Source organism: Coturnix japonica, chromosome 8 (assembly GCF_001577835.2).
Source record: "Coturnix japonica isolate 7356 chromosome 8, Coturnix japonica 2.1, whole genome shotgun sequence".
Taxonomy (NCBI): domain Eukaryota; kingdom Metazoa; phylum Chordata; class Aves; order Galliformes; family Phasianidae; genus Coturnix; species Coturnix japonica.
Genome location: NC_029523.1, coordinates 11,023,431 through 11,041,792, shown reverse-complemented (window position 1 = coordinate 11,041,792; position 18,362 = coordinate 11,023,431). Strand labels below are relative to the sequence as shown.

Genomic DNA, 18,362 nt, shown 5'->3' with positions numbered 1-18,362 from the left:
TTCCAAGTTCACTTCTGAGCATGTTTCTGAACAAAAACAAATTTCAAACTGTGAGCTAAACATGCAAACATCTGAAAACCAGAAAAGAAAGGAATACAGGAATAGGCTTTTGAGCATGTTTGTTTTCTTTTCACAGACAAAATAACATGCATGCTCCTAAATGGAATCATAGGATGTATTGAAAAACTGTATATCATGTTTCTGCATGACAGAGACATGTGATATGGATAATCTCCACCTAAACTGTACACATTTATCAAATCTATAGGTTACACAATTCAGGCTAATAAAAGAGACAAAGTTAACTGTAGATGGCACTACCACAATGTACGCTCTGTAATTCAAGAATACGGTTAGGCTCAAAAGCAAAACAGTATAAAATGAAATGTCTGTATATCTCATGTCCTTCAAAATCATTATTGATACAGGTAGTTTGCACCAGGTTGTGATCTCAAAGATATCTACAGAGCTCTGCAGTGAAAAAAACAAATTCTGCCCAGGAGCTCTCTGGAAATTATTTGTTTTCATATTGTTCCCTGTCAAACACATAATGCATTTTTGTGCTGAGCAAAACTAAGCATCTTCTATATTCACAGCATTATTTTTTTTTCTTTCAGCACCAAATAATTAAACACATTTAACCTAAAAATCTCAAGCTAGTAATCTGTTGCTTGCAGCTTCCCCCTGAAGTGTAACTCATACATTGTTGTAGAACTGCTGAAGAGACACCAAAGAGATTGCTATTGCAACCTACCTGCCCACAAGCCAGGCCCATGCCTCTCTCCCCCATGCCATGAGGACATGATAGATTTAACTCCAGTGCATCTGCACCAGCAGCCTATGCATCATGCAAAAGGAAAACAAACAAAGAAACAAAATTAATTTTGAGTAATATACTCTGTCCTGTGGCATTTACTTCTAACGTTAAATAGATTTCTTCATATGTTTGATTATTCTCCTTAAGAAAAAAACAGGGAGAGAGAGAAAGCTGTTGTGATAGACTAAAAAAGAAATATGCTGGCCATTACAGAGAAAATTTTCAGACATTCATGTGGCTTTCCAAATACAAAAGAAACTGAAGTGACAATAATAAATGTAAATTTATTATATGATAAATGATATCAAACTCTTATGATGTTCTGCATCATGCTAAAAATGAAATATACTCACAGTGCCTTATTGCAGCAGTAAGGGCAAGCTTCAGGAGTCAGTGACACAGGGAATGGCTGTGCTCTGAAGAGCTGGGGTTGAGGAATAAATTCCTCCTTTCTGCTTTAAATGCATTTTTCTCTAGATTTCGTGCACTGTTCCATATGTTTTGTTACTAAACATTTTTGTTTCTGAAGTCAAGCAAGATTATTGTAAAAAGTCTGCATATGTGCTGATTTCTCTTACCAGCCTCTATTACCTAAAATAAAGGGGAAAAAAAGCTGTGGTATACACTGGTAGGACACAAACACACTTTGCTGAATTGAATGGGCCTCAGCTGAGGAGCTCTCTGCTTGTATTCTAAATGGCTGTAGCTGGCATTTTGCTTTGCATCTGCATTTTGTTGCTTATTGAACTGGGGTGCCTTCTGCCTGCTGCATGGCTGTGGGCTAAGACTGCCCAGCATGAGAGGTCGCAAATGCAGCCACTACACACCTGGTGTCCTTCCCTGTCTGGCTGCCCAGAAGGCCTGACCACCCCACAGGTCCAATGGCAGCATGGTGACAGGACAACTGTGTGAGCAGGTCATCATCTCCAAGATGCTGCTGAAGCATGGAGGCTCCCTCTGGGACAGCCTCAGCATCACCTCCTCCACAAGGCATGTAATAAAACATTCTGCCCTTTAGAAACTGTGCAGTGCCTGAGTAAGTGTGGTGCTTTCTATGGAGTGGAAGCAAATGGCAGCTTTGCAACAGAAAGGTATCCTAAATATGGTGCATGTTATGGCATGCACTTGAATAATTCCCTTTTTTCCTAAAAGGGGCAGCGTAAACACAAATAGATGAAAATATTTTTCTTAAAACTGGAGAGCAGAGGAGCAAGTGGCACAATTCAGCCATTCATCTCAGTCAGCTTAGAAGTATTAAGCACAGATCCCACAAAAGATTTCATGGTCAATTAGGTAAATACAGGTATAATATGGACTAGCCTTGAAGATCACCAAGGCACTTAATTATAATGTTTAATTTCACTTCCCTAAGTCCCCAAAGTGATTTTTTTCCTTATAGGTTTAAAACACTCAGACAACAGTGAAGTGTCTTCCCAAATAGCTATACAAGGGTTTCAACCACTGAATAAAGAAGAAATGACGTCCAAATGTTCAGCCACGTGGAAACAAAAAAAACCAAAACCAAACCAAACCAAACCAAAACAAAAAAAACCCAAACAAACCAAAAAAAAATCAAACATTCCACACTTATAAGCATATATAAATGTATCTACACAAAGTAAGTATTATATACATCTAGGTCTCTCTGAAAGTAATGCCTCATATGTATTTCTATGGAAACTACAAAAGAGCTCAAGTAACGTTATTCGATAGAGCAAACTCTAAATGAGAAAATGCTGTTTTTTAACGTAATTACCACCATTATCTGTACATTTTCATCAGTGATGAACAAGAGCCGACATGTCAGGCTCATAAAAATCTACAACAGCAGAAGTGAACCATTGTTTCACAGCAGCTACGATAACACTGTGGCTAGGAAATTGTTGCCCACTCAGTCCATTGCTCAGTGGCCCAAACAGAAGGAAGAAGGCAGCACCAAATCCTGACTGTGTGGTGGGTGTGGTAGGATGGTCCAGCCAAGACTGGCAATGTGCTCCATGGTCTTCAAACTGGTACAGGGCCTGGTGTTATCTTGTTGCAAAAGAAAGGTCGTCTTTACTTCCCTGGCTGTGGAAGTTTTAGTCTTCAGTTTGGTCAGTGTCGTGATGTAGCAGCCAGAGTTGATGGGCTGTTCGTGTTCCCAGAAATCCAGAAGAATCACTCCCTCCCTATCCCAAAAGACAGCGCACATCACTTTACCCACTGAGGGCTGCATCTTGAACTTTTCCTTCAATTGGGAATTCACATTCTCCATTCACATTCCCAATTGTAGTGGTGACAACATGTCTCATCACAAGTAATGATGTGATACAGGAAACTGACACCTTCAGACTTGCATTAGTTCAATAGGTCCTGACAAACTTATAGACGGTGCTCTTTCTGGTCCTGCGTGAGCAAAGGTGGGATCCACCTAGTGCCACCAGAGTTTCCAACACACTGAAACTGATATTCAGCTCTGTATTTAGTTCCCTGTTTGAAATCCGCAAGTTCATGTGGATGAGCAGTTCATTTCATGGTGTGCCAGCTGTGCATGGCTGTTCAGAATGTGGCTTGTTTTTCATAACTCTGTCACCACTGCTGAAATACACCACTCACTGCGCTTAGATCCACTGTTTGGTCTCCATAAACATACAGCATATGTTGAAGAATAGCAATGGGTTTCGTTTTTTCTACATGGTAGAATTCAGTGACATACCTTTGGGTCATATGCATCAGATGCCATTTTGTCAGATTGCCCCTCTGCTGTCATCTGCTACATGTCAACAAAATGCAATGGAATATTGGCAAGAAGTTGGTGGTCCATACCACCAACACTGTCCTCTACCATAGTCGATCAGCATAATAACATAGAAGGCATTACTTTTGGAGCAGCCCTTGTCTAATACTTGCAAAACATATAGATTTCAGCTAATACTATCAATAACTTGAACAAGCAAACAACACACACACACACAAAAAAAAAACCACCACATTTTTTTCTTTACCAATTGTGTTAGATCTTAATTCTTTTTCCACTTTAAAACATATTTATATTTGCACTAGATAGTTTAACCCATAAGGAAAAATCTGTTTCATATAAAAACAAGAATGCCATGGTACCTTCAGATATAGACACCTTTCTGAATGAAAGTATTACTGTACTAATCAAATATTTCTTACACTATTCCCTGTGGACACAGGTACGTGTTTTTTAAGTAGGGTTTTTTTCCTTCAAACTGAATCAAGATTTCTGGTGCACAGTCTGTTTCTGTAAGATTGGATTTATATTATAAGAAGAATGCAGACTGTTATTATATATGTTGGCTTTCTCTGCTATCATTTTTGAAAAGTCTGTATTAAAACTAGAATAGCATTAAATGAGCCTTTTATACTTTAAATATTCAAGAGTTCTATATTCAAAATTTCTTTTGGTGCTGTCAAACTAGTGTGCCTGTAGGCAAGGTAAGATCAAGTTAGGCTCTCAAAGGTAGAATTAAATTTTATCATGGCATCCGTCATAATATACAGTTTGCTTAAAATGCAAATAAAAAGTATATAGATTCAAAGACTAAAGGCTTTCCAGGTACAGCTTAAAAATCCAAGGGACCATTTTTATGGAATAGATTTACTTTAAATTTACATTTTCATCATTTTAATGAAAACACAGAATAAACAAATTATAATGGAAGTGCTTTAAATTCTCATTTTTCACTTTGAATCTCCTTCTTTCACAAATTCCATGTTGCGGTGCTTATTTTTAAGGAGAATAAAAAAATAATAGATGGTGTAACACATTTAGGAAACCATTACCTCAGCCATTTTTGAAAGTTCAGTCCAGTCATCCTTGTTATAGCTGCACATGATGCTGGCAATCAGGATCTGGAAAGAATACAAAGGCAATAATTGTCAGCAGTGTTACCAGATTTTTTAATGCCACACTTCAGAGAGATTCTGAACATTAACTACCTACATGTGGGTTAGCTGAAAAAACCAGTCAATGTAATGAAATAGAGTTCTATACTTAATTGACAGTTTGAAAATGCACAGGAAGTTTCATGCTTTTGAGCACACAGAACCCAACAAATTGAACAATGGCAGTCCTAGAGAAAAAGCGTCAAGCCTACTCATTTCTGAGGTCAGAGCAATTAAGCTATTTACTTTTTATACAAGACAAGAGGTAGTTAGGGCTTTTTAGAAATGAGTAAGTTGTAAGTGTTGAGAGTTTACTGTCTGAAGTGACAGCATGTGACCCAATATTCCAGCTGAATTCAGGAAAGCTGGACACACCAAAAGTAGCCCTGAAATCCCATGCTATGCAAGTTGAGCACTGTAACAGGCATCTGGGAGTATTTGGTGCACAGGAAATTGGGATGAGACCTTGAGGAAGTAGGGAAAAGCTGGGAGGGCCAAGGGAGTGGCAGGGAACTTTGAGCTCTAAACTAAAGGTTTCCCAGGTTTCATGGTTTCAGTTCCCCAAGGACAATTCCTGTGTGTTGCCCTTCCACCCCACTGTACACAGCACCTTCCAGGTCCAACTGCTGTTTGTAACCATGCTTCCCACTAATACCTTTGCTGAGGCTAAAGGTTTTTGTCAGATTGCTCTGAGTTCAAGGAAACTTCCCAAAATGAAAAAAGAAAAAAAACTGACCACATTCCTTCCTGTGTATGAAAGATTTGCATGTCAGTTAAATTTTTGCTTACCAAACAGCTTTTGCTAGATGTATTCCTAAGAGATGAGCTTATTCTTTCACGTTCAGTCAGTAAAACACTTGTCTTCTACTTCTCCCTAATGCTGAAGGTTACCGACTCAAATAATATAAGGCAAAGTATTTAAGTGTGGCTTATGACAATCCACCTCCCTAACTACCTGCAGACTCTCCCAACCCACTCAATTTTTTGGCCAATGTATTCAAGTTGGGAGTCTTCTGACAAGAAAAGCTTCTGCTGAAGTGTCAGCCTAACCTTTAGGTGCCCATTTGTTGGCACTTTTCACATAAATATAGAACCAATTTTTTCATTAAATACATACGATCATTACTGACTATGCTTTTGTACTCCCCTTGACAGAAGAAAATATCATCTCTTTATGTAAAATATTTTTATCTATTAAGAATAGCTCTGTAGTTTATGAAACATAAACTCTTCATAAACTCTGTAGTTTATGAAACAGAATTTGCTCTATATAACTCCATATTGAATATCTGAGGCAATTTGAGTACTCAGAAAATAAACACAAATTTCTTTTAAAAGATTCTAATAATTTTAAAAGCACAAATCATTTCATTGTGAAAAATCAGTTTGTGAAAGGATGTATGAGAATTTTAGAGTTAAAATATGCACTACCTGGAAGCCAGCTAGAAACTATATCTTGTCAAATTCACACTTCTTATGCACTAAATAAAGCACAAAAAAAAAAAAAAGAAAAAAAAGAAAAACAAAAACAAAAAAACAAAAAACAACCAAAAAAACAACTCAGACACTGACAACATGATAAGGAACTTCACAGATTGCGGACATAACCCAAAGTATGTCAGAAATTTACAAAACTGAGCTTTAGTATAAACTAAATTTTTCAGCAGGGAAAGTTGTAAGACAAGGGCGACTGACTGTATTCACAAGTAGCTGAGTTGGGTTACGTCAAGTGTTATTAATGAAATTTGAAAATTCTGCTGGGAGTGTACAAAAGAGGAGGAACAAGATCTGTGTTGTTTCAAAGAGCCGTTAATTAAGACATGTCTAATTAATATTGATTAGTTTTAGCATTCCCACTTAAGATTAAGTACATACTTTTGACAGAAGCAGTGGTTTACAACAAAAATAAATGAAAGCAAACATTACATTTCTACTGTGTACGTTCACATGAAAACTATGATCTCAGAGGGAATAATGGAAATTTAAATATGATAAGAATTTTATTCTCCCTCTTTTTTATTTATTTATTTTTTCCCCGGTGTTCTCATGTCTTGAAATTAAACTCAGTTCCTAGGTGGAGCACTCCATGTCAACAAGCTGTCCTTCCTCAAGTGGTTGTTCTTCCCCCAAATGCCTCTACAGCCTTTTCACTTGGGATCAGTACCAGTAAAAAAAAACAAAACCTAAAACCAGCAAATTGTATGTGGACATCCAGGGGGAACTACCTGTGGTGTCTGAGGTCAGACCTACTCATAAATATTAGGCACTTGAGAATGTAAAAACAGGATATTGTCTCTTATTATTTACAAAAAGGAGGACAAGACAAGTAACAATAGGAAGTGATAAAAATCAGAGGCCTTATTTGAATGTAATAAAGAGAAAATGTATCACATTTCAGTTGATTTATTTTTTTTTTTTGGAAGAGCTTTTCAAAATGCATCCTAGCCTGACATCCATGTACCACAGCCCACCAGTGCGTGACCCTGTGCAGAAGGACCCCAGGCAGTGCAGCCTTCTCTTGCTATGCCAGATCTGCAGTGGCAACACTGACCTGAGTTAACGTGCAGTTGTTTGAACCAGTACTGCAAGGCAGAACAACCCTTTTTTGCCTTACAAAAGGGAACTCTGACAGATCTTACAGATCTGCCACTGAAGTGTAGTAAATGGTAAATGAAATGACTAAATTGCAGCTTTGTCATTGCTTGAATGAGGGCTGCTGTGAAACCATGCACTACTGAAGCACAGTGTGATCTGTGTCCCATTCCTTACTCCAGATCTGAAGCTTATATCGCTTGTGCTCCATACCTGAAGCTTATATCGCTTGTGCTCCACACCTGAACAGCTATGGAGCCACTGTGCAGAGACACTGCTGCACTGCCCAGTGCCCACCCAGTCACTGAGAGGTGGTCATCACCATACAAGTGATGGGCAGTGTCTCCTAACGTCTGTAAAAGGGGAGATAAAAGCTTGTAACATCTGACCTTATCCCCTGGAAAGGAATTTATTACTGAGTTAAGATTTAAAGAAGAAAAGTTTTGGTGGAGGAAGGGAAGATGGAAAGCAGATATAAAATACCATTTAGACATGATTATGAAATGAATATACTATAGCAAACGCACATAGTAAAAAGCTACATTTCACACAATCCTGTAATTCATACATTAGCAGCTATTCTACTTAAAAGGACACCGACAAGGTACTTTCCACAGTATTTAAAATATTTTTTTCTCCCTGTTTATAATAATCCCCTGAAAGCTTAAACTAGAATCTATTTCCCTTGTGAATGTTTTTCTTTTCCATTATCTCTATATGGATGTCTCACATTAATGCAACAGTATTAAAAATAAAAATAAAATAATAAAAAGATGAGATTCACAATTACATGTATTTTCAAATGATCTTTCTTCGATAACACACAGAATTCACTGCAAGATGTTTCAAAAACAAAAGGCAGGAGAGAAAAAATAACTGGGCCCCCTTTTGATCAGCCGATCTTGAGGACATCTATTTAAAGCCAGAAAACAGCAGAACTCTAGGCAGACAATTACCATTTGTCCTGTACTGCTCTGCAGGGAATAAGGGAGTTTCAGGACACTCAGAGCCTGAAAAACTCTCAGGGGGTTGGATTTAAGCGAGAACTCTGGCAACTCCTGCAAATTTAAGAAAACATGATCCTCTGTCCTCATGCCTGCACGCCATAGGCTCTTAGCTGTTCCTAAAGGCCCACAGCTGTTCCTTAACCATTCTTGCAGGCCTGTGCATAATCTACGTATGCTTAAGGGAGCTCAGACACCCTTAGCAATTCTGCTTCTCACTGATACACCAGGCATGAGCATCAAGTGTCTGCATGTGATCCATTTATACACTGCTGCTGGCTTCAATTGGTGCCTCATTCCTATTGCTCAAGCACTTGCAAAATCCCCAGGATTTTGTTTTTGATGTGCACAGTCCTTGCAGAAACAGATTCTGAGCACTTTTATTAGGAGATTGTTCCCCTGAAAGCTGTAAAATCAACAAAAGTTTTCAAGAAGGCAGTAGGATTAGTTTCATGACAGCTACCTGTTTGGGAGAGAGAGATGTGAAGCAGGATAAGTGCTCAGACTGGAGGCTACAAGAAGACTCAGATTTCAAATACCCACAGAATTATTCTCGATTGATCTAAACTTCAGAAGCTATTTGTGATTTGGTCAGATGTAAAGATAGCGATCTTCCTTTCAAGACATTTTTCTTATTCCTACACACCACAGCACAGCCTTGCCACATGACCTGCTCTGTCTGAACAAACCTGAGTGTTCTTAACCAGAATTCCCCAGGAAGAAGCATTTACTAGGAAGAAGCTAAGCACTGAACATACCATCTGTCTAAAACAATAGCAAAAATAACATATTTAATTTATCACTCACCAGAGGAAAGGATACCTACAGCTACACCAACAAATTAGGACAGGAGTTGTTCTTGGTAGTTGAACTACTATGTCAAAACATTAATATCCCCTCTGTTTGAATGAGGGTATGTTCCCTCATCTCCAGACCACATCCTCCCTCACCCATGCACAGAGAGAAGCTGGCATGTTTGTAGCCTTTCCTGAAGGTTCAGCACTTGTGTAAGTACACGTCAGAGCCACTTGGTCATAAGTTAACAAAAAAAAAGTTGACTGAGCAATCCTCAGCTGTTTCAATGACACAATAAACAACCATGCAAATATTTAACTGAAAGAGGTACATGCTTAATAGAAAAATAGAATGAGCGAATGAAACCTAAGCCAAACTCCACTCTGTCCCCCAGCACTCCAGCACTTTAGGGGTTGGTAGAGATTTCCCACCTCACTGAGACTCGTACTGCTAGTCTGTCTTTGTAGAACTATAAAATCATTAAGGTTGGAAAGCCCAAACATCAACCCATGCCTGTGATTGCTCTAAGCCATGTCCCTCAGTGCCAGTTCTACCCTCTTCTTAAAACCCCCCAGGGATGATGACCACCACCTCCCTGGACAGCCCGCTCCAATAACTCATCACTCCTTCCAAGAAAAATTTCTTCTAATATCCAATCTGAATCTCCACTGGTGCATCTTAAGGTCATATCTCCCATCCTATCACTAGTTACCCAGGAAAAGAGGCCAACCCCCAACTTGACACAACCTCCTTTAACATACATGTAGAGAGCTATAAGGCCTCTCCTGAGCCTCTCTTCTCCCAACTAAACAATCCCAGTTCACCCAGCCACTCCTCAAAAGTCTTGTGCTGCAGACCATTCAACAGCTTAATTGCCCTGACTCTCACACAAGCTCAGCATCAGGAAAAGCTGCAGCTATGCCACATTTTGCCAGCAGAGATTTTTAGAAGTTAATTCCTCTGCTGCCACTTGCAGCAGTCCTCTGCTTTTCCAAATGGCCACTGGCTGATGAAACAATCATTCATGAGCTCATCCAACCAGAGATACAATGTACAGAATGTTTCTAATACATACCTCATAAGACAGAGGATTACTGCAGTAAATACTCCATATTGCACAAACATGCCTAAACACGCAGCAGTGAAAAACAGTAGGAGCACAAAGACTTATTGTTGTTAAATTGGCCCTCTTTAAACCAGCTTGATTTTGATGCTTTGTAGACCCAAATAAGTTCCTAAAGAGGTTATTTACACTTTCTTGTAATTTTTGATTTGTTGCAGAACTGAAATAAAAATATGCTTCTTATTAAAAACTACCTAGAACATCAAATCCCATTCAATAAGAAAGTTAACAATTGTAAACCCTGTCATGTCTCTGAGAAGCAGAGGAATTATCTTGTTATCAATTTAATAATGGAACATTGAAGTAAATGATGCCATCCACTGACACCAGTAACACTGTCTCTCCTGGGAAATTCATGTCTGTAGAAACTGTCAATCTAGATGGATGTGGACATATTAAACATTGTACCTTCAGTCCATAAGTCTATTCTTTCTATGCTGCCTTAATAAAAAGATTCTGCATGATGATAAAGACAAGTATTGCGGAATGTCTTGACATTGCTGACCCATAATTCTCTCTCTCTTCTCTCTTTTCAGTGAGTAGAGAGTAAATAATTTAACAATTGCTAACCATCCATTGTTTTACTCCTTAACTTACAATTAAAATACATTTAAGATAATTTTAATAATTGAAAATAGGACAAGTAGGGGATACTAGTACAGTTATTACCTAGATTTTTGTAGCAAGCCTCTTGAATAAAGTCCTATATTTAACATATGACTTTATATTGAGCTCTCTACTGTGTTTTTCATACCCTCACACCACAACATAAGCAATGACAGTACAAAGAGGAAAAAACAAAGATTCTCTTCTCAGGCTAAATGGAGGCGCACATTATTTTCTTATGATGACCCTGAAATGTAAATTCTCCAGACAGATATCTAATGAAAGAAAATGTAGCCCTTGTAGAAAGCAGTTCACATATTTTATGGGATTAAAAAAAGTATGTCCATTTCATGATGGGCTGTCGAAAATTTCAGTGTCCCATGCAAACCCTTCAAATTCCATTGAAAATAATCCATGCAGCTGAAAACTTTGCAGAAAGTTCAGCAGAATTGTTAGGATTTCATTTTGGACCAGGAAAACAATGTCCAACCTTTAGTCACTTCAGCAAAGTGTAAAATTGAATATGAATGAGTAGAAAATAGCATTACTGAAAGGAAAATATTCAAGTTAACAAAGGCAGAATCCAAGAGAAGACAGATACTCATTTTCAGCCACATTCCTAGCAAAGAATACCTGAAAACCCTTGTGTGTCTGCCATATCCCTGCTGTATTTCTGTACTTTCTGCACTGTCTTAATATAAAGAGAAACCAGAGGAGGCCAATACAATATTGGAGAAGCTAACGGAAAAAATGTATATCTAATTCTATGATATTTCAGATGCATGCTATGACCTGTAGCAAAAGCTTTCCACCGGGGTGCTGACATACTATTTTTTACTTAAAAAAACATAAGGAAACAACACTCACAAGAGGCAACACAAATTTCTTGATTTTTTTCCTACATCTACAGAGACTTTTTTCTCATCAGACTTTCTACTGAGATATATCCACAGTCCTTTTTATAACAGCTCTTTTGAGTACCTCAGGGTACTCAAGCATGGGCAACCCTCTGCAGGGTGCCCCTCTGAAAGGGGAAACCAACTGGAGATGAATATGTTCGAGGACTGTAGGCTGCTCCCATGGAGGGAATGAGTGACCATTGGGTAAAAGGTACCCCAAGATCCTTCCTCCAGTTCCTCCAATCTGATTCTTTCCAGAGACATGCAGATTTCATGAATTTCCCCTATTACTTACCAATAAAGCTGCTTAATTTATTAGAAAACAAATTCAGTTTAAAATAAAAAGAGACAACATACTGAATAACTTTGTTAAGAGTTCCCTGACTCCTGCATTAAGTCAGCCAGCAATTCCCCAGGACATATCTGTCTCTTTCCATCCCCAAGAAGTCCATCCTCTCTATTCCCTTGTTCCATCACCCCCAGGGCTTCCTTTAATTCACTTCCTTGGATTTGAAGGCTCAGGAAAGCTAGCAGAATCTGTGCAGGTAGAAGAGGAAAAAGTAGCTCAGAGGAGGAAGAAAACAACCCCTCCTTTACAGCTCTGTGATCCACTTTACCACGTGACACTGCTAGTGCCCTAGCAATGCTTGGGAGCAGTAAGTGATTTTGTCAGCCTAGTTTCATTCTCCTAAGCTCCCCCACACTCTCTTTGCTCTATTACCATTGTACCAATACTCTCAAAAGCACTGATTTTGCACAATTTGCTCCTAAGCTATGATATTCTGATAGATGAGAGTATGGTCACCAGAAAGATGCACAGAAACAGGCTGTAGGTTTTGTCCCCTTTTCAACCAATTATCTGAAGGCCTTGCATGCCAGCTGTGTGTGGGAGACCTATTGATCTCTTAGCTTTTTTCTCCTTTCTGATTAAGTATCTGACTTCACAGAGAACTTTCTCACTCCCCAAGATCTGCCTGCTCAATGGGACAATTTCACCTTGTGAGGGGAGACAGCCTGCAAGTGTTCACAAGGTTGGAATTGAGGGATGTTTTCAATGGCCACAGTGGGACCTGTGGGATGCATCTCCACCAGAAGTTCACTGAGAATCATTTACAAGAAGTCCTACTGGGTTACTTTCCCACTGAGTAGCACAGCAGAGTGCTGCAATGCACTTAACTGCACAACAACTGTCGTATCATCTTTTATTGATGCTTCATTTTCTTGTGATACTTTCTGTGATCTTGCAGGACCAGTTTATTTTTCTTCATTGTTGTCTACTTCTGGATTTTGTTCTCCCCCTTTACTGTGTACTAAAGAGACCATTCTTCACTTCTATTTCTTATGCCACAATCTGAACCAATGCAGCTCTGCATTTTAATAAGAATCAGTTGTTTCAGAGACACAGATCAGTCCCACAGCCTAGCAGAAAAGCCACTTTCACAGCTACAGTGTACCATTCACCTCCCTCACACAACACACAAACCTCACATTGCAGTAAAGCAAAATACCAGGCACAAAATACCAATGCTTCATTCACTCCTCTTATGATTTCACCTCCCTGAATGAACAAAAGTAGCTCCCATGAGCTGGAGGAAGACAACTAAGTCTCATCAGGCTCACATTAATAGGAACCCTAGGCCCTAGGCTTATTTAACAATACACCTATATCAGCAGAGATATTCTCGTGGTACCTTAACAGCGATATGAAGCATCAGGTTTTGGCACAAGAGAATTGTTATGAGTTTTAGAAATACAGCCTTGAAATTTAGGGCTACGACTTCTTTCAAATTCTAACTCCAAACTATTCCGCATAGGCTGAAATAATACATGTAAATACAAAAATATTAGATATAAAGAGAAATAAAATGTAACTTGGACTAGGTTAGAAACGTTCAGCTTAAAAAATATATATGTAAAAACGGGCAAGTGAAAAACAGAGACTGACAGGTCCAGTAGCAGGGAACAGGATAGAAACATACTGTTTCTTATAGTTCACATCGAACTTCAGTGACTCATAACAAAGGATGTACTTAGGTCTACTTGAACAAAACCTTGGTTTCAGTTGTTATTATAAGTTCAGAAAATAAGTACATACTGTCACATTTTCCTTTGCAATTAAATGACTGTTCCATCTCCACTAGATATGCATCCAAGGCTTATACATATAAAAACATTTCTATTGATTTAGGAGTCACCTGAATCATAGCACCTGCAGCAACTATTTCAGAGCTCTTTCAAATTTCATAAACTACCAGACTAATACCACAAAAAGGAAAGAGTTCGGTTTTTTTGGACTGGCCGCCTAATCTTACTTGTTTACTATTTGCTACCTAATCTTAAGAGCGAGTACGATTCATTACTTTCAACCAGAATTTTAAAAAAGGACTTGAATATAAAAGCAGAGCAAATTCATAACCAGAATTTGGGAACGTGACACCTACAAGAAGTTTCATGAATACAGTTGTGCAATAGTTTATGATCACAGTTCTTAAACTTGGTGTACATAAAAAGTTAAGAGGATATTAACGGTGATCAGGATATAGACTAAGATCAGTTCAGAGCCCTGTAAAAATTTTGCTCATCTACATCTTTCACAGAGGATTATATATATATATATATTCCCTCTTATTCCCACATTTTGAAAGGCATTTGAGATCTTTTCACAGCCCCTTTGCTAGAAAGCATGGGGAGCTGGGGATAACATGCAGCTGCTGTCAGTCATTGGAAGAGCTGGCTCCAGCTGCAGTGGTGCCTTTGCCTTTCTGGTCTAAGCTAGAACATGTCTGTGTAGAGCTAGCTCTCCTCCTGTAGCGCAGTTCATATTGGTGAAACAAACGCTTTACTTGATCCTGAACAAAAATAAACTCTTTGATGGTATAACTGCATCTACACTAGGGTTCTGTTAGGACAGTAGTTAGATGTGATTTTATTTTTAGTGTTCCTAGCCTACATAAGTATGTGAGCAAGACTTTTAAATATAGACCTAGCCTTCATATTTTTCTTCATTACAGCTCTAGCAGAATGCCTAAAATGCAAACCACATCAGAGAAATTAAGTGCAGAATATGGGCTGCAGGAAGAGCATATACGTATTACTTTTACCAAGAATAAATTTGTTTTATTAGTATTATTGTAGTATACAGCAAGTAAAAGTAAAAAAAGCAGAAATATGTAAATCATATAAGCTCAGCGCCTCATAAAAGACTAAAATCATATCATAGTCAGTACAAAATGAATGTCATAGCTACTGTGCATTTTAAAAGATCAAATTTTGTAATGTAACCCAATTGTCTCTGAAAAACTTGAAATGTAAAATGGGGAAAAGTACTAGGGGTGGGAAGAGGTAATTGGCTTGCACAGCTAATAAGGCTTAATAAGGCCAGTAGAATGTTGGCATTTTTGAAAAGTTAAGGATTTAATTTTGATAGAACACTGATTGCTGATGATTGTACACCAAAAATGTTTGCCCTTCCAGCCCCCCTCCCCCCACCCTCCCCCTTTCTTTTTTTTTAATAAAAAAAACCATTGCCAGAAGGTCATTTTCTCCCCCCCCAGTGGCAACTTCTACATCCTAATTTTAAAACAATAACTACCCTGCAAAGGGCATTTCCTAGGGAGTAATGGCTGGCTGGGAGGAGTTGATGGCCCGAGGCACTGCTGAGGGCCATTAACCCTGGCCAGTTGTTAATCGCTGGGAAATGCCCTGCGCCAAGGTTGTTACTGCTATTTTAAGCACAGATTTGGGGGTGTAGGGAAATGGGCATCTTAGCGTACAGATTTTTTTTAATGCATGATGCAATTTCCTTTTTTGCTGTTTATGGAGGACATTTCTAGAAAGAATGACTGCTCTGCCTGACACACAGTCGGATTCCACAGATCGTTTTGCAGCACTTCTTTGTGTGCACAGTAGCCTACAAACCCAAAAAAGCAGTTGAGGATTTAAAGTCTTTCTATTCTCTGTAAATAATAGTCTGCATAGAAACAGTAAAGGGAAATTTGAGCCTTAATAAGATGAATAAAAATATATAACTATTCATGTCACAGTCAGCAGAATTACATTCTAGAAATATTTTTAATTGCACTATTCTTTCTGTTTAGTGCATCTCCTTCATTGAGGATCCTGATGAATGACCACTCACATCTCTCTTCAAAAAAGGAATTATTAGCAGTGGCAACGGACAAAAAATAGCCTGAACCAGCTCCAGCTGATGCTGGCCATTAGGGAGTTTGTCTTTTCCAATAATCATGAAGATTGGGTCATTTTCTAGGAGATAGCTAGTGAAGTATTTCAGAAACTGCTTTAATTTTCTCCTAGTTCTTACCCTAAGGCTAAAGTTTTAAAGATGAGCTCATAGTCCTCACAAAATTGTGAAAATTGTTCTTTTTCTTTTTCTTTTTTTTTTCTTTTTTTTTCTTCAGAGATCAATAACTCACTCTCCAAATCAAAAGGATATTCTTAGCATACATACAAATAGTTCTCTGCCTTACCGCGGTACTTACCATTTGTCAAACAGTAGCTGTGAAGGTAAAACAAACAAAAGAATTCATGGCCTTACAACACACATAGTAAGAAAGAACAGTTCTGCATAAAACTAATTTGACAGGTTTCTCAACAAAGTGGTCATTTCCAAGTGCAGAACATAAAAGATCTTCTCACATTTCTCCTCAAGGTCCTAGTTTGTCACCACCAACATGTTCATTTGAATCACTGATTGTCAGAATCTCACTGAAGTTACTGTGAGGTCATACTTCCAGTTACAGACTACAGTTTTCTTTCTTTCATACCTTGAAGAAGGTATGTGATTTCTTGAAATAAAATTCACTTGAGCTGGTGGTAGGAATGTGTGTTTTTAGTCTCTGCCAGGTTAGTAACCATATTCTTAAATCAAAACAAAACACATTTAGAAGGAGATGAATATTGTGGCAGTTGGGACAAATTGATCAGGCACATACTGCACGATTAGTTGAACACACATAAACACACATTGCTTCTGAGTAAACTTTTAGCAGACTTCCTTGTGTTTCTATACCTGGGATCACTGATTGCAACCATACCCTTCTCTAAATGATTTCTTCCACTAGGTTCTTCTTCAGCCCATATGTACCCTTGGCATGAGCAGTGCCCTCCTAAAGCAAGTCTCACAGTCACTGTGTATGTGGAGAAGCATCTCCAGCCACTTCCTTCCACCTCTCCTTTCTGGTTCCAATCTGGCTGCACCCTTGCTGAAACAAATAAATCTGAACTGCAGTCTATTCAAATGTAAAATGAGCCAGTACTGTGGTATAGTGAAGGTTTTTTCTTTATTCCTTTCCTGTAAATTCTGTTTGATAAACTTTATTTCAATGTTATTGAGCATTAAGCTGAGACTTTCATAATGATCTCTTCTACAACTTTAGTATAGCTAGCTTAGAATCAATTACTGTAGATATAAATTTAGTACTGTTTTCTTCTATGTGCATCACTACATTTGTCTTCGTTTAATTTTATCTGGCAGTTCATTGGCCAGTCACTCAGATCCTTTGCAGTGCCCTTATAATTCAGCACTTATTGTCTGCCTATAAGACTTACAGAACACAGAGCACAACACAGATCCCCAGAGAACTTAACTGTAGCTCTCTATTCAGCATGGAAATTAAGTATTCATTCCTTAACATTGTTTCCTGTCTTTAACTAGTTGTATATTCATGTGTGTTTCTTCCCTCTAATCTTATAGCTGCTTTCTTTTAAATCTTTCAATGAAGATGCTTTTGTCAGACTCTTTTAGAAACCAAAGCAGCCTTCATCAGCTAAAACTGCTTTGACGTTGTCAAATCATATTTTTTAAGGTAGGGCCTACCACAAAAGCCACTTCCACTCCCCTCTCCACCACTCCTACCCCCCCAGCCCTTTTGCTTTTTCCTTTTTTAACAACTCTATTCTTTAGAAGAGCATTTAGAAATTTGCATGCAAAGATAAAAAACATAAGGTCTAAAGTTCTCTCCTGGAAATGTCAGCTGACCACTTACCAAACCTCCACTACTTTTCAAGCCTCAAGCAAATTTGCTATAGCTAATATTACTGCAAAAATCAGAAATAAACACTGATAATAGATAAAAAATTCCTGTACTGTTTCATTTCTTTACTATCACCTAAGCATTAAGAAGTTAAAGTCTACAGAATCATATTTTGTAGCTCAGTCCCATCTCTATTAATATTTTGTTCATTTGAGGTTTGAGAATTTGTTATGAACTGTGGAAGAGCCTTTCCCAGAAAGCTTCCCTCCTTATAGGAAAATGTGGTCTCAAAGGCCCAATACATCAACATTTCTGTTGCTAGCTTCTGTTTTTGTTCATGTATTTTTGCAAATAGAAACTGCTGTGCCTACAGAAAAGGTCCTCTGGTGTAAACCCACTGGGTAAACTGAAGTTCTCGATGAATTCCTCCCTAGACTGCAGAGAGGAAAACATGTACTGCAAGTTCATGAGTTGCTGAACAGGTGTCAGGAGAAATGAGGACAGCCTCAGGAGCTGGGAGAGTGAGAACTCCCAAGGAACATGCAGAGGTGTATTTTTCAGCTCTTCTTTACAGCCCCCTTTTCTAGGTAGCATTTTTCTATACTCTTTTTCATACTCCCTTTTTCCTGTGCTGAAGGATGA

At 38.4% G+C, this 18,362-nt stretch overlaps 1 protein-coding gene across 3 annotated transcripts in view; it reads right to left on the bottom strand.

The window, feature by feature from the left end:
* Positions 1-18,362, bottom strand: part of DPYD (dihydropyrimidine dehydrogenase) — a 319,673-nt gene that overhangs the window by 100,757 nt on the left and 200,554 nt on the right. For all 3 annotated transcript variants that reach the window (XM_032446240.1, XM_015870373.2, XM_032446239.1), the window contains 2 exons: positions 4,607-4,675; positions 755-838 (listed from right to left, as the gene is read on the bottom strand). In XM_032446240.1, the coding sequence (XP_032302131.1) occupies positions 755-838; positions 4,607-4,675 (153 nt within the window). The remainder of the gene's footprint in view (positions 1-754; positions 839-4,606; positions 4,676-18,362) is intronic.